The 22,200-nt window shown below is 42.1% G+C and overlaps 1 protein-coding gene across 1 annotated transcript in view; it reads left to right on the top strand.

Moving 5' to 3' along the window:
* The window catches only part of ADCY8 (adenylate cyclase 8), a 183,028-nt gene that overhangs the window by 123,546 nt on the left and 37,282 nt on the right, over positions 1-22,200 (top strand). Inside the window, exons 8-10 of the mRNA XM_039527353.1 lie at positions 1,700-1,897; positions 9,804-9,904; positions 19,578-19,779. Of these exons, the coding sequence (XP_039383287.1) occupies positions 1,700-1,897; positions 9,804-9,904; positions 19,578-19,779 (501 nt within the window). The remainder of the gene's footprint in view (positions 1-1,699; positions 1,898-9,803; positions 9,905-19,577; positions 19,780-22,200) is intronic.

The raw sequence follows: 22,200 nt of genomic DNA, 5'->3' as shown, positions 1-22,200 counted from the left end.
CTGGCATGAAACTCTGACTCTAGAAAGACTCCTAATGACTTCACTGGAATCTGTCCTTAATGCATACATCTTAAGTCCTGCATACCAAGGATGAGATGGAGACTTAGATATGTCCGAAAGTTTTTATGGTAATGTTTAATTGATTTCCCTTTCAAAAATTTGGTGGTACTGCCTTTTTTGTGGCTAAGTAAAAGGGCTTGTCAAAACACTTAAAGGGTGAAATCCAGCCCTATTGAAGTCAACAGCAAAATCCCCATTGACTTCAATATGGGAAGGGATTTCAGCCATAGTTAGTTAAGCCAAGCGAATCCTTGGCTTTCTGTGTTCTGAAGTTTCTCTTCTAATTATGCAGTGTAAGAGAGCAATTTACTATTCAGGATTATTTGATCCTTGGCCTCTCTACCGTGACTTCAAAAATGGTTGCCACTTACACCTGTATTTTGTAATGGTGGATACTTATCCACTGGTAGTTAGGCTAAAACCATTCTCGTGTTCTTATGTGCCACTCAGTATTCATCAGAAGGTAGCAGCTTAGAATAGTTTCTGTCCATGCTCTGAATTTGAACCAGGGAAAGACTCCATATTCCATTAGCTACATGGAGTCTCCTAATCAATAAGAATTGCCTTATAGGTTCAAACCACTGGTCCAGCTAGACCAGTATCCTGTCTGCTGCAGTGGGCAGTACCAGACACATAAGAGGAGCCCTGCAACAGGCAGCTGTGAATTAACCTGCCCACAAGGAAAATTTCTTCCTAACCCCTAATAATTAGAGGTTGTCTTGTACCCTAAAGTTTGAGAGTTTATATCCCTTCTACTCATTAGCATTTCTTTAAACATTGGGAACATAAAATGTTTACATTTTCCCATTCAATCTGCTGTCCTGTGGTTCGAATAATGAATTGCTACACTGGGTTGAGTTACTCACTTCACGGAATTAAATTCTGCATCTGTTCTCAAAGTTAAACACTAGTCTTACTATCTCCACCATCTGTCCTTTTCAAAACTTCACAGAAATCACTTGCGTCATCAGTGATGGAAAAGTACAATTAAAATGATCTACAAAAAATTCTATCACAGTTACTACCATGAAAAGTGCTGTATATGAATTATGTTAACCAATATAGCATAACTGTGATCTACATATGCTGGTTGGAACATGCCAATGTAGAGAGAGAGCTCACTGTCTGTTTGAAAGCATATAAACAGGCACATGGTGAGGCAGACAGGGAAGTTTCTCCTTCTTTCTCCTCCCCTCCAAACTATCTGTTCCCTGACTATACACATCCAGTAACTTCACTGTCGTTTCTCCTTTACATATTTTCTGTGAATTCTGTTCTAATTGGCTAAGACAGACCACTGAATTCAGTCCCCTGTTTTGAGACGTTGGTGTGGGTTCCTTCCACCATCCTCTAAGAATTTCACAAATAATTCAGCAACAAAATCTGGAAACATTATAACAATGATATAGTTCAGTGGAACCATGAACATAAAAGCCCCTACAAAACATGACATGAAAGCAGCCACCTGCTATACTGTATGTGTTTAGTGGAACAGGCATTTTTTTAAACTTCTGTAGGTTTCATTGAATGAATTGCATGGAATGCTGTTACGGTTTGCAATGCAACATGATCTAAAACATTGCATTTTTAACCCAAGGGGACCAGCAGGTTTATTCTGTTTGCATGTGCTTTCCCCTAGACTCTGGCTGCCCTAACAAGAAATTCAATAAATCTGCTTCCAAACCATCTTGCACAAGCTTTGCATGTCCAGTCTGGGCCCGAGGAAATTAACAAGCGAATAGAGCACACCATCGACTTACGGAGTGGCGATAAATTGAGAAGAGAGCATATCAAGCCTTTCTCACTGATGTTTAAAAACTCCAGCCTGGAGCATAAGGTAGCTGGGTCTTGATAGCTGCTTTTTTCCAATTCAAATTGTCTTAAATGTCCACTGAATTAGAGACAACAGCTCTAGTTTCTAGCTTTGTTTTGTTTTGTTTTGTTTTTAGAAGACATGATTGAACCGAAGGTCATTATACTCCTTGATGAGTCAGTTCCAAAGCTGGCAAGTCCCTACTAGTGAGCAAGGGCTGCTTTTGAAGAAAAGTGAAAGTTGTTTGCAGGCTTTTTAATTTGATGATGAGTCTTACTTTTAAAAATCAGGCTGCTTTGGCACAAACTGGGAGCAAGCACATCAATAAAATGATGCTTCTCCTTAAAAAAAAAAAAAGAAGAGAGATAATATAGAGATCTGTTCCCCCTTTTTGGTGATACAATCCCACCCTAAATCCCAGTCAATTGCTATTTTTTATTTTGAGTCAAAACCACTCTGTCAAATCTTTGTTTTAGGCCCCAAATTAAAGAAATGTTTTACTTTTGAAGGATAAATATTGTTTTCTCATGTCTCATGTTGCTCCTGAGCTGCAGTATGATCCCACCTAAATCTTGTCTCTTGTCTGCATTCAAAAGCACATATATATTTCAGTTTGAAAGGGGGGAATGGAAAAGTGCGCTCGTCCAGTGTTTCTTGCAAGCTAATTGTGTTGGCTCTTTTCATTGATTTCAACTGACTTCATCAACCCAGAGGATAACAAAGTGCTCAGTGTCAGCAGTGACAGTCTTATGGTCAGGTATATGCCTAACTGGAGAAGGGGGAGGGAGAGAAACAGCATGGAAATTGCACGCTTGAAGAGTCTTGTTGTCCATCAGTGCTTTAACATCTGTTGAGCAACAGCTCAAGGTACGTTTGCTCAACTCATGTAGGCAGATCCTCAACTGGTGTAAATTGTCATAGCTCCATTGACTTCCATAGAATTATAACAATTGACACCAGCTAGGGGTCTGCCCCATAGACATCTGCTAGCATTTTGAGTCTGATCCCACATTCCTGACTCAGGCAATACTCTGATTACAGATCTTGCTCTCATTAAGTAGGAACTTCTCCTCCTGAAACCCTTCCTATCATTGCAAAAGCTCCCACTGAAGAAAAGAGGACTAGTCAATAAATAAGTTACTACTCAATACAAGCAAAGCCTTAATCTGGCCCAAAGTAAATGGGGATTTTCCAGAACCATGTTAGGGGCATTGTTTTGTTAAACCTGCCTGCCAACTCAGACTCCACAATTAGCAATGACAGGAAAATTCCAGATGGAAAATGTGGGGTCTAATTTAAATTCAGTTTAAGCAGGGCAAGAAAAAACCCACCCATCACATTTCATAGGTCAGATTTCAAATATTAACAAGGTGTTAAATGATATCTAAATGACAGAAAGGTGTCTGTTAAAAAGTCAGCATCTGTTAGTGGCTGCGACACCTGTTGCTCTCAGTATGATACCTCAGAGAGCACAGTGCCATAACTGTAGGTAAATTATGACTTTTTAATGATAACCGTTGTATATCAGCATTTCTAGTCCCCTGCAGAACCAGCAGGCATAGAATATGAAAAAAATGAAGAACTTCTTTTAAAAGTGAACTGGAATAGTTTCAACTTTCTGAATTAGCTTTTTTCAAGTATTGGGTAGAAGTAGATTCGGAGATATTATTTTATCTGATCTGGTTTGTTCAGAGCTAATAATTAGAGGAAAACCAAGGTCTCATAGCTATTCATCTTGCTAAGATGCAATCTAACCATGCCATCACAAGCTAGACAGTGAGTTCTTGAGGGCCTGGAACTTCTTCGTCGTCCATGTGTGCAAAGTGCCATGCACACCAATTGTGCTACTCAAAATAATAAATCTAGTAAGTATGCATGGGGCCAGTAGGTTAATGAAAGCCAAATCATCATGTACACTTGATTACTAATATAGTGGAACTATCTTATAGTGACATGCAGGAAATGTTTGTTCCTCCCAGTTTTCCCTGTGCAGTGATTGCAGGATTAGCACCACTGGTGATGTTAGTGATGTTGTACAAGATAATATCTGGAGAGAATAGCCACCATTTCTAGAAAGGCAGCCCCTAATTATTTTCTAGATTGTCTATATACTATCATTTAACACTAATTGTTTTCCTCTTGTTTTATCAGGTTAAAATTTGAGTCCGACAAGACTATTTCAAAACATTTTCTCATTCTTCCCGGTCCTTGCCTTTCACTCCAGAATCAGACTTCCCCCCGCAGGTCTTAACACTTCTCTGCTGTCTGCCACGACCTTCTACATCAGCTCCAATAGTTGCTCTCCGCAGTGCTTCTGAGTAAATGAACTGGCACAGGTTTATTGGCTTTCTCCTCTCACTCTGCAGTTCCCCCATGCCTGATTGATTTAGTTTGCTCCCTGTTGCCTTCAGTTCAGTGCGGTGGCTGCCACAAAACAGCAGCGGCTCCGAAATAAAATATTTCCAAAATGTTTCCAATTTCTTTTTTCTGAAACCTTGTGTCCTCACATTCAGCCTCGTGCTTTTGTTATCCAGGCATTTCTCTCTTTTGTTATCCAGGCATTTCTCTCTAGAGAGTACATATATTAAATGTGTACAATAGATTCACTAGCATTAACCCCCTGGTCAATAATAAAGCATCGTACTTGCTAGCCATGTTCATTCTGGACAGAGAGTCAATGGCTTATATCTCAGATCAATTTACAAGCAAATAAATATAAAAATTACTCTGCCTGTATAGGCAATAGGACTGTGCCACTTATGTCCCATTGAAGGCTTATTTTTGGTAGTTTGCGTGGGACTTAAATGGAGCATTGAACTTACATTGCATCTCTGCTCAGGGGCTGGGATTTCATCCATTATAAAATCACGGCAGTCAGAGGAATTACAGCAGGGATTAATTTGGAGCTTTGATTTGTTAAAAAGGACACAAAAGGCAAAGCATCAATTTCAGGAATCCACCTGCTTTGTGTAAGTGGCACAATTTGTTGTGACACTGTAGCATAATTCCTATCTATTTATAACAGTTTAGGCCTTTATGATTACTTCCAGGGGCAGATTCCCCGTTCCTGTTATTCTCCTCTGATGTTGCATGAACATAGATTCCACAGAGGTGGCAAGCATAGTTATGTCAGAAAATAGGATATCACCATGAAAGGAAAGATAAAATGCACAGTGAATTCCACCAGGATTCATTGCTGTTAGGCGGGATTCATGAAAGCTCCCAAATAGTGTGTTTTTTAAATTATTTAATTGCTAATGCATATGTCACTTATTAGCGCTTGACATCTCACTGGACTTTCCTTATAATTCACTCTCAGTTTCTCTAGAAGCTATTTTCACAAACAGGATAGTGGCAAATGGGAAAAAGCAAAGGCTAAAGAATTCTTGAAGTTTTAGCATCAGACTGTGGAAGATGCTGGCAGCCTTCTGATAGCTCACAAAGGTTCTCAGCTATCGCTTGGGATGATTCCCCTCTAAATAGGTGTTTATCATGTAGGGGTTTCTCTGCACTTCTTGTTTGTCAGTTGGAAACTTCCCAGTACCCTGAATCCCATGCAGATATATCAGGGGAGTGTTGCAGAGAATTTTTCAGCAGGGAGAAGATTGTGCTCAAGAAAGTCTCATTGCTAAAGATGTAGGTATCCCTAAGGGAATTTCTAGCCTCCGAGTTGTTCCTCTCCTCACAAGGGTTATTCCTACAGAGAACTACATTGCATTGGGAAGGGAATGTAGGAGGAAGTTGTTCCCAGGGTGACACTTCAGTCTTAAAGTGTTCCCATGGAAAACGTGTAATCTGGGCTGTTCCAGAAGGCTGTGAGCTCTTAATGGCAGGGACTGTCCTTCCATTATGTGCTTGTACAGTGCCTAGCACAGTGGCGCCTGATACTCCATTGTGGCCTCTACAGGCTAATGATAATAAACATCCTCATCACTAATACTAACTAAGACCAGTTCATGCCCTAGTTCTCTGCAGCCATGAATGGTGAATGCCCACTGCCATTTGTGGCTGCACAGTCCCTGCCCGGACCACCGCTCTAGCATGCAGAAGGAAAGGGATTGGATGTTGCGAGCAAGTGGGCAGAGAGAGGTGGGGAATGAGCAGAGCTGTTGTGGGGGGGGGGGGCTGTGCTACGTACGCACAGTGCCGGATGGGAGCCTGGGGAAGAATTGTGCCTCTCTGAGTCACAGTGACTTCCTGGCATTCCTCCTGGAGCAGGGATGAGCCCCGAGGCTCAGTCCAGCCCCAGTGACTTCAAAGCACTCAGAAAATGGAAATTGCTACTGAAGCGCTACGTTTTTCCATCGGTCTCAGTGCTCTCCTAGAAATGTTAACAAGTCCTTCTCGAGACACAATTATGCCACATACGCCATTATCCTTTCAACATCAATTTAAACACAGCAGGAAATGCTGTATTTGTGCTGCAGTTAATTAATTCTCTATGATTTCCCTAACCAATCATTTTCATTTCATAATAAATTGTAAAAAGTTGAAATTACCTTTCCTTGGTAATTTTGTGCAGTGCACAGGCCCAGTCCTATACAGTTGAGGCAGGCAAAGCCCTTTCTTTCTCCAGTGATAGTTTTACCTGAATCAGGAGTGTGGAACTCGGTATTTCACATGTTACTAGAAAGAAAATGGGGCTTTGTATTTGAGAGGAGATGAGTTTTGTGTTTACAAAAAGCAGCTGAATTTAATATGCCAGTTTTCTTTAGTACTATCGTTATGTCATTGCTGCTGATAGCTCAGTGACTCAGGTAGTATGTGGAGACAACTCTAACTAAGCTCACACCCATGCCTTCAAAAATTGACATCCATATCAAAAAGCGAGTAGGAGGCGTTCCCTGGTGAGTGCGGTGAGGCACTAGCAAGCAATTTCTGCAAAGTTTAAGCCTTCTTTAAAAAAAAAAAGAAAAAAAACATGAATGGATGAAGTGTTGTCTTCTTGAAAATGCAGGTAAACACATCTAGTGCCTCTGCACACAGCAGCAGAGTTAAACTAGTAACCCTGTGCGCAGTAGTGAAACCATCAAGAATCATGTCAATTTCACACTGCCGCAGAAATGAGTAGACAAGGGTGTTATTCATGGGAGAGGAGGATCCAAAAGTCAGTAGCAGACAGAGAGGTAAATGGACATCTTCCTTTCTTATAGCAAACAGGACACTTTGGAAGAGGGAGAAGCTAAGCACCTGCTCCCTTCCAAAAGCTAGATGAGATGGAGCTTTAGATTTCAGCAGATGCTCATACAGGAGATGAAGCCCCCAAGCCAGATGCAAGGATTGGACACGGTTTAAAGCCCAACACCCTCCTCCTTCAAAAGCAGCCTAGGAGACAGAGGGTTGAGCTTTGCAACAGGCTGTTACCCAGGGACCTTAGTGGTGCAGCTCGCTCTCTCTTGCCACTTTCTCTTCTCATGCCCACATTTTAGTTCTGCTAATCTGGATCTGTCGGCATCTGGGGGGGGAGGGGCTTGTTTCTCACAAAGTCTGTAAGAGAGATCCATATATATTTTATATTACCTTTGATTTCATTTACAGTGCTGAATATATAACTCAGCTTCATCATCATCTAGAGAGATTAGATAAAAGAGAGAGGCATGGTTCCATTACAATAAAAGTTGAGAGAGAAAGTTTTACAGAATAGGCACCTATTTATTTTTATTCCTTAAAGGAATTTTTGTAGCACAGATAGAGCATAAATAGACCTGCGCCAGATTTTTTGAAATATAGGTACATGGGCCAGCTCCTCATCTGCTGTAAATCGACATCGCTCCGCTGAAGTCAACGGTGATATGCTGATTTACACCACCTCAGGACCTAGTCCATGTGCCTCCTGGTTTAACTGATTGACTGAGCCCCAAACTCGTTTCTGAAGTAACTCGCCCGGCAAGGGTGATGTGGTAATCTGTGATGTCTGCAAGGATTTCCAAAATCTGTGGTTTGCAGGACTGGAAGCAAAATGCTTTGCAATATGTAGTTTGAATTTCAAAAAAACAAAACCAAAACCAAAACAGATTAAAGCATTTGGTGGCATCTTTGCAACTCAAGGCGTCTTCAGTATAAAAGTTGGGCTGTTGGCAAAATAATAGCTCCACTTTCTGCAGAGGCAGAGTGAATGCTCATGTTCATAAGTTTCTATATGACCAGTGTGTTATTTGGAGTATTGACTATCACTATTTGAAAGGAGCACAGGATAAATGTAATACAGAGTTCAGGCCATATTCTGTTAGGCTCTTGGGAAAAGGCGTAATGCTACCCCAAGTGACACATACATTACAAAAGTAGCATTAATGGTTGTCCATATTATCATCCGGCGCCATTCACAAATCTCATGCACAATTTATTCTTCTAAGAGTAGGATATGTATGGGTTTGGGGACGTGGGGGAGCCATGTGAAGGGGAAATTACAGATTTAAAGAATAGAGCCCTACCGAATTCACGGCCATGAAAAACACATCACGGACCGTGAAATCTGTTCTCCCCCCCCCCCATGAAATCTGGTCTTTTGTGTGCTTTTACCCTATACTATACAGATTTCATGGGGGAGACCAGTGTTTCTGAAATTGGGGGTCCTGACCCAAAAAGGAGCTGCAGGGGGGGGTTGCAAGGTTATTTTGGGAGGGGGCAGTATTGCTACTTTACTTCTGCGCTGCCTTCAGAGCTGGGCAACTGGAGAGCAGTGGCTATTGGCCAGGCACCCAGCTCTGAAGGCAGCACTCCACCAGCAGCACAGAAGTAAGGGTGGCAATATCATACCATGCTACCCTTACTTCTGTGCTGCTGCCTTCAGAGCTGGGTGGCTGGAGAGCGGCGGCTGTTGACTGAAGGCTCAGCTCTGCAGGCAGCAGTGCAGACGTAAGGGTGGCAATACCATACCAGGCCATCCTTCCTTTTGCTCCGCTGCTGGCAGCAGCTCTGCCTTCAGAGCTGGGATCCTGGCCAGCAGCCATCGCTTTCCAGCTGCCCAGCTCTGAAGGCAGCACCACCACTAGCAGCAGCGCAGAAATAAGAGTAGCAGTTCCACAGTCACCCCTATAATAAACTTGTCACACACACACACACACACACACCCCTTCTTTTTGGGTCAGGATCCCTATAATTACAACACTGTGAAATTTGAGATTTAAATAGCTGAAATCATGACATTTACAATTTTTAAAATCCCATGACCGTGAAATTGACCAAAATGGACGTGAATTTGGTAGGGTCCTAGATATAAACATATAGACTGACCTTTACATTACACTCTGTGATCCCTTCCCATCACAAAGTGGTCTCTTGCCATGTTTTGGAGAAGTCAGAATAAGCAGGGACAGTGGAACTCAGGAGCGTAGGGGAGGGGCTCACTTCCCCTGAAAGTTGAGTATTTTAAAAGGAAAACATAATGACTTTGATACTGCAAACACTTACACACATGTGTAACTTTATCTATGTATCTAGCCTCTGTTGACTTTGATGCACGTCTTCCATTTCTTTTTAATAAGAGTCCCCAATTAAAACTTTGTGTCCAAATACTGCCGAATTGTGGGGTATTAGTGATCTAGATCTGAATTTGCTGCTTGGACTTCCCTGTCAGTACTATGTTTTTTCTAGCTACACCTGGGTATTTTGCATCATATTCATCCCCATGGTACCTGTGGCCTCACCCCATCTTTTGCTTTTTAATGCATGGAATTTAGGCAAAAAGGCAACCATGTAAAACACTTTTTATTATAAAGCAAAAGAGTTGGGGTTTGCTCCCATTGTGAGAGTGGTTTATTGGCTCATTCATGACATGATGATTTTCTTTCTTTTTTAAAAACACCACAATATGCTGATTAATGTACCAGATCCTCTTTCTAATTTCCCAGAAACTTCAAAGAATGTCACTCTTTACAAAACTGACGCATGAGCCGAACGTTAATTCATTCTTCTTTATTTTTTATTCCAGTATTCTCAAATGAGGGATGAAGTGTTCAAATCAAACTTGGTGTGTGCATTCATTGTCCTTGTATTTATCACCGCAATCCAAAGTTTGCTTCCTTCTACAAGGTAAATACAAAGAGACTTCATTACAATTCTAAAAGGCATTACGGGGAAAGCCCGGGATTAGGGTGAGTGTTTTCCGACAATGAAAACAGAATACGTTTGGATTCTCAAAGCTGTATATTTTCAGAAATTTTGGAAATGCAGGATATTAATACAAAAATACATGTATTGACAAACATGAGCAATATATAATCCTTTACAGCACAAAAATGCGGGGCACTGAGGGCCAGGGGCAGTTCTACGAATTCCGCCGCCCCGGGACCTCCCGCAGACGTGCCGCTGGTCCCGTGCCTACGGTGGACCTTCCGCAGTCATGCCTGCAGGAGGTCCACACGAGCCGCGGGACCAGCGCACCCGCCGCAGTCATGCCTGCGGAAGGTCCGGTCGTCCCGCGGCTCCATTGGACCTCCCGCAGGCATGACTGCGGAAGGTCTGCCGGACCCGCCTGCCGCCCTCCCATTAAAATGCCGCCCCTGAGGGCTAGCACCAGCTGTGCAGGGGAGGTGAGCAGGGTAGAAGCAAGGTGGATGCTCTCGAGATCAGGTACGAGTGCCATCCACTCTGCAGCATGGCAAGGGAGCCCAACATCCCCCTGCCAACTCCCCTGCCCACCCAGGGGAAACTCCATCACAGGGGTGGGGGGTGTGACCCTACGTGCCCCACCCACCCTCTGTATAGCAATTCTGGAAATTCAGAGTAATTCTGGAAATGAAGTGTCATTTCAGAAAAAAACATGGTAATAGCAGCAATTTCACGGAAAACACTGGCCTTACCCAGGATGATACTATTTCTAGAATTTCCTTCATTTATGTAACATAAATCAAGCAACTTGATTCTAAAGTTCCTAAGAAAAGTTTGGAAATATTAATGCATTTTTTTTTCTTGAAACATAATTTTGTACTGCGCTGTCTTCAAGACCTAGCACCACTCCTGTCTTCTCACCATGACAGAGAGAGAATTGAAATCCACAAGGCCTGCTGTGTCTGTATCAGTTTTAAGTGAAACATGCCATTGAAATGAATGAGGAGTTTGACTTTAAAAAACTAGCATATGGCCTCATGTTTCTACAGATAATCTAAAAAATGTTCATTCTGAATGGGTACAATTTCTTATTAGTAAATAATTATTGGTAGGTTAGTGATTGGTTAAAAAGGGCTTTTGTTCCTGCATTCCACCATAGCACATAAGTATGTCTTAGTAAGTTGTGTAATTATACTTTATAAATGGTGTGATGTGATGTATAATTATCCTGTCAGGAACAGTCTTATACTGTCAAGAATGAAGGAGTAAATGACCTAGGTCTTTTCCCGCTCTGATTTTTCTGGACTTCATGGAACGCTGAGTGCTCTTAACTCTCGCTGAAGTCACTAGGAGTTGCAGATGATCAGTAACTTGAATAACTAGGCCATCTGTATTGCATGATGGAACTTCATGTAACATAACCAAATGTGTCAGACTCTCATTTTTGTCCAGCATCTCCTGCCACTGAATGCAGCATTTTTCTAAGCATTGTGCACCCATTGGTCTATCTACATGCCACAGCCAGGTTGAGCATCTACTGCTCTACAATACAAAAACCCTAGGATTTTAACTTCCCTAAAAGTCACACAGCTCAGTCTCCAATGAGGTGAATGGTGCTGCTACTACAGAACAGGATGCACAAAGCACGTAATTCTCAGACAGCTGCTAGCCACACAAATGAACTTCACCACCCGTAGGATAACTTTGAAACTATAGCAACCTTACAAGCGCTAAGGACTTAAACTGATTTGTGCTTTTAATAAGTATTAAAAGTACCTGTAGCCTAGGACAAGTGCTTTTTAATTCATTTATCAGTGAAAAATTTAAAAAACACATGATTTTAAGCGTGGCCTTTATATTATGGTGATGGGCACATTATAGATGTGTGTATAGTAATTTGCCTAAACTCCCACAAAATTTAGAATTCTAATGGATCAAAAACACCTCTTATTTTTGATTTTACAGGAATCACAAACCCAGCCACCAATGGTTTGCAAAATGTCCCCCCTTTCACCCATTTTTACCAATTTATAATCTCCTGTTTCTTATCTTCAGTTCTTTAGAACTAATCTACTCTGAGTATCGTAAAGCGAGGTGAATATTGGGTACATGAGATGTTCTACACACTGAGTCTCAGGGCACCCGTGAATGTAACGGGGCATTTCCCAGCTCTGATATTTAGCTTGTTGGCACTTCATTGCTGCCAATGGTATTGCAAAATCTGTTTGTGTTTTTTAAAGTCCTTCTTCTTCCAATACATTAATCTACCATGTCTAGACTGCTTGACTTTCTCCTGGTTGCTCGTATGCAATAGAATTGACAGAGCTTGTTTATGGAGCCTAATTTTCACTGGAGATTTTTGCTCCTTAATTACTTGCCACAGTAACAAAATATGATGTGCTCTCTACTTGCATGGATTCCTTTCTGCTAATACTCACGACTCCAAAAATAACCTTGCAACCCCACCCTGCAGCTCCCTTTTGGATCCGAGGTTTGGAGATGCATCTAGAAATCCAGGTGGAATTTAGAAGGGGATTTGAGTGAATGATGGAGGGAAGGAGAAAGGAGGCTGAGGAGAAAACTCAAGACTTGCAGATGCAAAATGGACAAGAGTACTGTGAGGGTAGACTTCTGTCAGCAACTGAGTCCTGGGCCATTTTGCCCAGTGGTTGGAGCAAGACCCTACCAGTTGGAGCCGAGTCCGGATGGGGAGGATGCAGTCAAGTGTCATAGCTGGGAGTCAGAGACAAAAGCCTAATCTGAAGGGTTAACTGGAATCAGAGTTGGAAGGTGTAGCAGAACTTTTAGCTGGGCGTCAGAAACCGAATCCGAAGCCAAAGGGCTAGCTGGAGTTGCAGTAAGAAGGTGGAATTGAGGATCTGAGCTGGGAGTCAGAGGTCAGGAAGGAGCTGAGGGTTGGAACAGGACCAGGGACAGGCTGGAGCAGGAGTGGACGCAAGACTAGAGGTAGTGAAGGCAGGTACAGGACCAAGCACAGTTGCAGGCAAGGAATGCATTGAGCAGCCACTGGACTGCTGCTGTTATTGAGCTTAAATATCAGCCTGCTGACTCCTTCAACCAGTCAGGTGGGACAATCAATGAGACAGCTTCTATCAGGGCCAGCTGGGCTCACTGGATTGCTAGAAGACTGGCCCTATTGCAGATTAAGACCCTGACGACTTCTGGATGAAGAAAGTGAGGAATAGAGGGACCTGAGGAAAAGGTTTGCTGAGTTGGAAAATGAAGGGGTGCAGCAGGCAGTAAAGGAAGGTGGGAGGACAAGAAAGAAGAGAAGAACAGCTAGTCCTACAAGAAGAAGGAAAGAGATAATACAGATAATGCAGAGTTTGGAGCCCCAGGAGGCTAGAGGATGATGCACAGAAGATTGAAAGTGAGAACAAAAGACAAGAAGACTTGCAGCCAGAAAATAACAGAAGGGAAGGCCGGAGAATAACATCAACAGCAGGAAGAGGTAGTTTCTACATGACTGGGGACTCCTTACTAAAAACAGACAGGTCTGTTACCAGAGCTGATCCGGTGAACAGACAGGGGTGCTGTCTGCCAGGAGCTAAGACACAGGATGTGGACCTAAGGCCGAAGAGGATTCTCATGGGAGTGAGAAGGAATCGACTGACTGTCCTTCATGTGAGAGCAAATTATACTGTTCGATTCTCACGGGAACACATCAAGGAAGACTACGCCAGGCTGGGGAAGACACTTAAAAAATGGAGACTCCGGTGATCTTCAGAGGGATTCTATGTGTCCCTAGAGGAGGAGAGTGAAGGTGAGCCAAGATTCTGATGATCAACATATGGCTCAAGCAGTGGTGCTATAAGGAGGTTTTCGGGATGTTTGACCACTGGGAGGCATTCAGGGACAGAGGACTGGGATGGACTCCACCTGAGTAGGAAGGGTAATAGACTTCTTGGATGGCAAAACTAATTAAAAGAGCTTTAAACTAGGAATTCTGGGGAGATGATTGGGAGATGCTCATGTAACCTCCATGCCTGATTCTAAAATTGAGTAGGAGGAAATTGAAGTAAAAGAGGATACAGTAAGGAGGAAAGGAACAACAGAGGGCAGAAGAATGGACAACAAGTGGAAAGATAGTACCAGTACCACTGACAGTAGCAGTCAGGTAGGTGATACTAGCAGTAAAATGACTGTAGCTAATCTAGTGAGGAATCTAGGCAAGGCCAAACAGAAAAAAACTAAGATGTCCGTGCACCAATTCAAGGAGCCGGAGTAACAAAATGTAGGAACTAGAACTACTGATGCAGGAAGTGAAACCGAATATTATAGGGATAACCAAAACATGGTGGACTAGTAGTCATGACTGTGTACAGATATTGAAGGGCATATGCTGTTCAGAAAAGACAGAAATACAGGGAAAGGTGGTGGAGTAGCATTGTATATTAATGGCAAGATAGACTATAAAGAAATTAGAAGTGATGGAATGGATAAAACAGAGTGAACTGTCAGTCCAGAGGGAGATTATGAGTGAAGTACCTCAAGGATTGGTCTTGGGACGGAACTTTTTCAACATTTTCATTTATGACCATGACACAAAAAGTGGGAGCCTGTTAATAAAATTTGCAAATGCCAATACAGAGGTAGACTGGAATATCATACAAGAAGATATGGATGACCTTGAAAACTGAAGTAATAGAAATGGGATGAAAGTTAATAGTGCGACGTGCAAGGGTGTAATAATAAGAATTCTTGCTATAAGCTTGGAATTTATCAGTTGGACTCAACAATGGGGGAGAAAGAATTGGGTGTATTGGTTGATCACAGGATGATTATGAGCCACCAATGTGATGAAAGCCATGAAAAAGGCTAACTGCAGTCTCAGAATGAATCAGGTTTTTTTAGCCTGGCAGCTCAAGCCCCACAAGTCCGAATCAGTTGACCCGGGCTCTGAGACTCAGTGTTGTGGGTCTTTTTTGCTGGGTAGGCATAACCTTATGTTCGGTCTGGTATCTTGGTGCCTGATCATACTCCCATTAAAGTTAAAGGAAAGACTCCAATTGACTTCATGAGGAGTTGGAGCATGCTAGGTCCCTGGGGAATCGATAGAGTGCACCCCAGAGACACCATGTGTTTCCCTACAGATGACATATTACTTATTTTCTGGCTGATATAGGGTTGGAATGGTGGAGCTCCAAAGGGGATCTCAGTCAGTTTCCCTTGGACAGAAAGGAACGCACTGCAGCGTAGTGCATGTGTGTGTGGGTGTAGCCTGGAGTTAATGTAGTGTCCTCTGGAGGTGGGTGCTGGATAAGCTGAGAACAATATTTTATTGCCAGGATTTTTCCCCCGGGCTCTGAGACTCTGTCACAGGCCGTTTTTGCACAAAGCTGAACCATTCAAATATTTACCTAGTCCACTATCTAAATGCATGTTACTTGCTTGGATGACCCGTATGTTCTGTTATGTAAACTCCTGGTCAGACACTCTTATCTAGTTTTAAAAGGTCTTTTTTTTTTCACCTGATATGCACTTTACAATGGACTTAATGAACCCTGGAAGCTGAACTACTTTCCATCCGCAGTTGTGGTCCCCCCATGTCAGGGATGAGTACATGTGTGTGGCACTGTAGCAAAAGCTGGTGCTCTGTGGATAAATAGACATCTTCAGTCTCGAGGGCTATCAGTCTCGCATCTCTCTCCCTCTTCCTGGTGTTTGGGCCATTCGCCTATCCAGGCAGAGTATCTCTGGGCAGCATCTACTGATCTTTGGACTCCTGCTTGGAGCAGTGGGTATTATCCAGGTTCTCTGCTCAGTGTCCACCTCTGAATTCCTCATTTTGACCCTACAGTTTGTACACCGTCTCTGTTTTCTCGGTTTTTGTCTCCCACGATCTGTTGATTCTGGGTTCTGCGGCTTCTCCCTCACCTGGCTGTTGTTGTTTTGGTGAACTCCACTCACTAGTTCCTAGTTATCAAATAGGCTAGTACCTAGCTCCTTCACTAAGTTCACATAAAAAATTCTAGTGCAGGGAAAAATAGGTGTTTAGAATGGAAACCCTGGCATGAGAATAAAAATAGTAGTGACCATTATTCACAGATCTAAGTAACAATAATAATCACAATTAATAATGTGCCATAAATAAAAACCACCAGAAAGGCTGCCAGGCAAAGTAACTCTGTTACTAGTCTCATTTCAGTTCACTAGATCAGAACTTTTTTCCTGAAATCATCCAATCATCCAAAACAGTTTGTAAAATAACTTTCCCATATCAAAAGCTACCCTCTCGCTTGCTTATGCCGAGGGTCACTGCAAAAAATCACTGTTGACCAAAAGTTATTAAATTGTAACAAAGTATAGTTAGCTGTCTAGGCACATTTCATCAGAAGTATCTTTATTTTTATTGTCTGTAACACCTCTATTTTATGAAATCCTATTCTTTCTGAGAATCCCAACTGCTCCCTGCACTAAAGTAAATTATTCTGAAATGGTTGCCTGCCAGTTCAAAGTCTTACACCATGTTTACACTTCAGAGATTATTGCATGAATTTTAATAGGTGTCAGACAAGGATGAATAATATTGTAAGCTGTGCATTATTTCATCCTATCTAAGTAAAACAATTGTCCCATAAATACCATTTTTCAGAATGATTAAAACTGCATCAGAAATTGTACAAATAGCAAATTTAAGACTCAATTGAATTTAACTAGTGTATAATATCTCCTTATCAGCAAACTATAGCTAAATTATTTCATTGAAAATGAAAATATTTCTATCAAAGGTAAATGGATAGTAAATATAAGTTAACGTTAATAATATACATGATTAAGGTTCTCTGCTTGGCTCTGTTTCATTTTGGGTACGTGTATCGTGCTTATTATTTACATCTATTTCTGCTGTTGATTATTTGCTCACCCTGGTTTTATGTTCTTAGGTTTTTTCACAACATACATTTCCTTTTGAATATCAGCAAGCATTTTAGTTTAGTCTGTTTTCCAGGACACTTCTCATTCTCAACATGCCAAGGCCCTAGTTAAGAAGTACGCACTTTTCTTACATAGATATCACCATTTATTTACGGGCTATTATGTAAAAATATTTTTAACTATTCGAGGCACCTGTAAGCAGGGCCAGCACTAAGCTATTTCAGGGCCCCATGCAGAGTTTTAGGTTTCAGGCCTCTTCCAGCTCCCTCCTCATATGATTTTCTTACATCAGCACAACTGGGCTGCCTCCTATCTGCAAATCCTCCACCTCCTAGTCTAGGGTGAATCCCCCCCTTAGCCTCTTTGTAATTGCAAAAGACCCAAACCACAAATCGGAGTTTGCAATTCAGAACTTTATCTGTACAGGCCACATCTGAACACCAAATCCAAACACCCCCAATCCGGGAAATTTGGGATTTGGATTTAATGCCCCCAAGTGAAGGAGTCTGCAGATGAGAGGAGGAGGGTGGCTTCACTTAAACATCTGACAAAGAGCAAGTGTAAAGTTAAGCTATTGCCTCCCACACGACCCCTTCCATGCAACCTTAACACTGCCCTCTTTGAGTAATGCCCAAACCTGATCCTGGTGACATGGTAGCAACCAAAGTACCCTTCCATATACTGAGCACAGAGAGGGTCAGGGTTCATGAGAACTGCAATGGAAACTGTCACAATCTTCTCTTCAATAAGGCAAAAGTCATATTTAGGACAGGCTTAGCGACCACGCTCTAACTACACCTGACCTACACTCGGCCACTTCACTTACTCCACACAAATTCCCCCAGACTGTGTTACTTCAATCTTGCCCTAAGCTTTCTCTCTGGGATGTTACCTTCACTTAGGGAGGCCAGGTTTCCAGTTTTCAACTGGAAAGTCCAGTCGAAAAGGGGACCTGATGGTGTCCAGTCAGATCTACTGAGCAGACACCCAAAGTCCAGTTACTGCAGGGGGGGAAGAGGGGAGGTGCCCAGTCATCACCTGCGCCAGCCCCTACTTAGCCAGGGCCACCTTCTACCTGCATGGGGCAGCAGTAACTCTCAGCCCCAGCTCTACAGGAGAGTCCCTCATGACCCACACAAGGAGGGAGGAGAGGGGAGAAGCAGTGAGCAAGGGAGGAAGGGGGAAAGAGAAGCGAATGGGGGTGGGGTATTAGCTGGAATATAATTACACAAATATCTAGTGCCAAGTACACTAGCAACAAATTTGCCAAGTTCACATACCGGACAGTGAACTTGTAAGCACCTGCATTAATACATGGCCTGACTTTCCTTCAGATCTCAGATTTTGCACCAGGCCCAGCGCTCCAAGCCCTCTCTACTACAGGAGGCTTTCCCCTAATGGAATTACTGGCGTGTCAGAGGTTTATATTTAGCCACACGCCATGTTGTGGAAGGGCATGAGGCAGCAACAGGCAACCTGAGTTCTGTGTTAATGAAGATTTTTGGCCATCAATACCAGTTTAACTCCACTGATTTCAATGCAGTTTCGCCTGATTTACACAGATTTCATTGAGATAACAATCTATCCCAAAGAGTGAAAAAGATAAAGGAAGACAGAACTGGTACTAATATGGCATATAGACACTAAGAACTTGATCCTGCAAAGCGCGGAGCATTTTGGCCCAGATTCAGCAAAACAATTTAGGACATGCTTAACTGTATGAGCAATCCCATTAATTTCAAGTCCCATACCAAAGCCAGAGAAACTAAACAATTCAGAAGAAGGTATCAAAAATTGAACTGGGAAGGCTCTATAGGTCTTTATGCATATGAGTATAACAATATTTATTACATCACAGGCTGTGGGGTGGGGTGTGTATGTGGCAGTACCTGATTAAGGACCAGACTAGAGAGCAATACATGGAGAATATGCCAGAGGACACTTTTCAGTTAACCTTGGTCTACTAAATCCAATGTAAGGATCACTGAGCACAGTTTCATGTACTCTGTATTTTGAAGGGCTTCTATGAAAACAAGTGATTGATTATCATGATTGTTAAAATTCCATACGGTGTTTAACTGCTATGGTCTTGAGCACAATATTAAAATGTAGATACAGAGAACAAGGTAAGCCTTACCTTTCTGTCAATGCCGTGGTCCCTTCTCACCTTAAGATCTACCATGCTGTACGTGCTAGATTTTTAAGACACCTGTGCATAGCTCTATATGCAAAAAAACCTTTGTTTTAAAACTGTCTACAGCTAAACCAGCCTAGTTGTATAACTACTAGCTTATACATGAATAGAGCTGGGATTCTAGAGCATGAGTAGATAGGCTTTGAAAACATCTTGAAAGAGAAGCACTGAGGCCTGAAAAGAAGGATATTTCTACCACTCGAATACCCAGTGCCTAGAGAGATATTGGTAGTAATTTCAGTGGAATGTTGCCTTGACAGCAGTTGCTTAGCAAGATAGGATAATAAAATAAGTGAAGCAATGGTCAGCCATATGGAATATAAACAATTCTTTGTATTTACTGGGATGTCCACAGCATATATGATGTTTCTTGGGACTAATTGTACCAGTCATTAGAACAAGTGATTTTAAGAGAAAAAAACGATGGAAAAGGAAGGGAAAATGTGTTGTGATCTAACTAGTATTTATTTCCTAATGCTAACTAGCACTTTACTAGTCTGGTTTTTTAATACTAAGTGGTATTGTTTTAATATTTTGTTGGGTTTTCTTTTTTTTTACCTGCAGGATGATGCCAATGGTCATTCAGTTTTCCATTCTGATTATGCTGCACTCCACTCTTGTTCTAATCACCACTGCAGAGGATTATAAATGTTTACCCCTAGTGCTACGGAAAACTTGCTGCTGGATTAATGAGACCTATTTGGCCAGGAATGTGATCATTTTTGCATCCATTATGATTAACTTTCTGGGAGCCATCATAAATATTGTAAGCATCAGAGGGACTAAGGGAGGGTGGTACATGTATACGGGAAAAGCTTTTTTATGAATTATTAAATCATATCATTCTTCCTGTTATTCTTCTTGCTAACTAATGTGGTAATGAGCCACCCGTTATTTAAATATAAAAGACAAAGCTGAAGCGCTTCAGGAAATTCAATCAGTTGTTTAAAATATGGTTTTCTAAAATGCATAATTATTTCTCCCTTATGAGGATTATCTATTTTAAAATCCCGTCTGCTGCTTTCTGCTCAACATGTCCTGTGCTTTGCAAACCATTTATGGTCTACTGCTGTGATGATGTGGTTTCTTAAGAACTAGTATTCCAAATAATGATCACAAATAAAAGGTACAGGATTCTCATCTGTTGCAACTCTGCTGTAAATTAGATTTCTAAGCAATGCTATTGACTAATAATGTAAGAAAACACCATTGCATTGCCAGTGGAAGAATGGATCAAATGTGGGGTAATCCAGTGGTTAGAGTAAGACACAAGAAGTCATGAGTCCTAGTTTCAGTTCCTAACTTGGCTATTTATTCAATGTGTGACCTTTGGTGAGTCACTTAGCTTATCTCTCTGTCAGTGTACCCGTCTGTAAAGTAAGCAAGCAATGTTTGTAAAGCATTTGTGCTTAGATACTAAGTGTTTGTGCTTTGATTGTGTGGTGACGAGCCCTCTAGAAAAGGGCCCCGTGTAACTGAAAAATGCAAGAGTGTGCAGACTATCTGAAGGTCGTCAGAGGCACCAGCAACCTTCAGATAAATGGGTCAGATAATCAGGTCAGCCAGTCCAACCAGCATTGAAGTCTGCGCTCAGGGTGAGCTAGGGTGACCAGATGTCCCGTTTTTAAAGGGACAATCCTGTTTTTGGGGACTTTTTCTTATATAGACTCCTATTACTCCCCACCCCCATCCCATTTTTTCGCAGTTGCTATCTGATCACCCTCGGGTGAGCTGAAATCTCACTGTGTGAATTATAATATGTTCATCATTCTCTCCACTTCTAAAGTACCTTTTGACCAAGGATCTTGGAGTGCTTTACCTGCTTGATTTTACTATTTGTATCTTTATAACTCCTGCCAGACGAAGACCTGAAAGCTCTTTCCAAAAACATAATTAATTAAGCCACCATATGATAGGCACATGTTATTATTTCCCCCTATTTTGATAGATGGGGAAACGTTGCCACAATGAGGTGAAATGACAGACAAAGTCTTGTGTGCTGAAGTCAAACCTCTGACTATGAATAACCAAGAGTTTAATTTAGGGCTTGTGTATATGAACAGTTAGTGCATAGCAACCTGGGATGTAAATCCACCCTGCACTAGCCTGCAGCATGCTAACTGTCCATGCGGGCCCTGTTGCCATGCACTGAAAGTTCCCTAGTGCACTTTAATCTACTCCTGTTTCATAGCAGGGTAGATCAAAGCACACTATGAAACTTTTAGTGCGCAGCAGCTGATTCCACTTGGCAGTGAATGCGTGGCAGGCTATCGCGAGGTAAATTCACACCCCAGCTTGCCACACACTCACTTTTCATAGAGACAAACCCTTACGGATGTCACCATTGTGGTTTGACCACCCTGTGTTCTGCTCTTGTCATTCCACTGTGATTGGCAGATGGTTACTGGTGTGCTATGGCTTCCTTGCAGTTTCTTTGTGATATCATGTAGCCAGTGGTAGGGACGACAGTGGCAGGAAGAAGAATGTGACCACTGATTCTTACCATTATAGATGAAGTCCCCATTGTCTTCAGTAGGGCCAAGATTTCATGCGTGGTATTTAGATTATTACCAGGAGAATGGTGCAGTTTAATCTTATATGACTTCTGCTTCTAAAATGGGCAAATAGATTATAGTTGTGTTACCATTGTACCAATAGTTAGTACAGTTGTGGGAAACATTTCTAGCTAGTGTATTGCTGTTGCTTCATATTTGGCCTTAGAAAACATACCATAGATACTCGTTCATTAGCCCATTCATTTATAAGCCGACCCCCCAAAATGGATAGGTAAAAATAGCAAAAACTGTATGACCCTTTCATAAACCAACCCTATATTTCAGGTGTTGGAAAACGTTGGCTCCCAGCCATCAGGGTAAGTCACTGGCAGGTCGGGACATTTTGTTTACTTGGAGCGTCTGCAGGCATGGAGCCCCTCAGCTCCCTGTGGCCGCGGTTCATCGTTCCCAGCCAATGGGAGCTGCGGGAAGTGGCGCCACTGTGGGAAGTGGCGTTTATAAGCCGACTCCCGCTCTTTGATGCGTCACTTTTTTACCAAAAATATTCAGCTTATGAACGAGTATATACAGTATACAAAATTTCACAGGGGTATTCCAGCATGCCTATGAGTTCTGTCTGGTTGATCCTAGTACTTACAATTGAATTGCACCTCGTAGATTACTCCATCTTT

This window comes from Mauremys reevesii, linkage group 2, assembly GCF_016161935.1.
Source record: "Mauremys reevesii isolate NIE-2019 linkage group 2, ASM1616193v1, whole genome shotgun sequence".
NCBI classification, from domain to species: Eukaryota; Metazoa; Chordata; order Testudines; family Geoemydidae; genus Mauremys; species Mauremys reevesii.
Note: the sequence above shows the minus strand (reverse complement) of the source record. Positions and strands in the feature narration are given on the sequence as shown.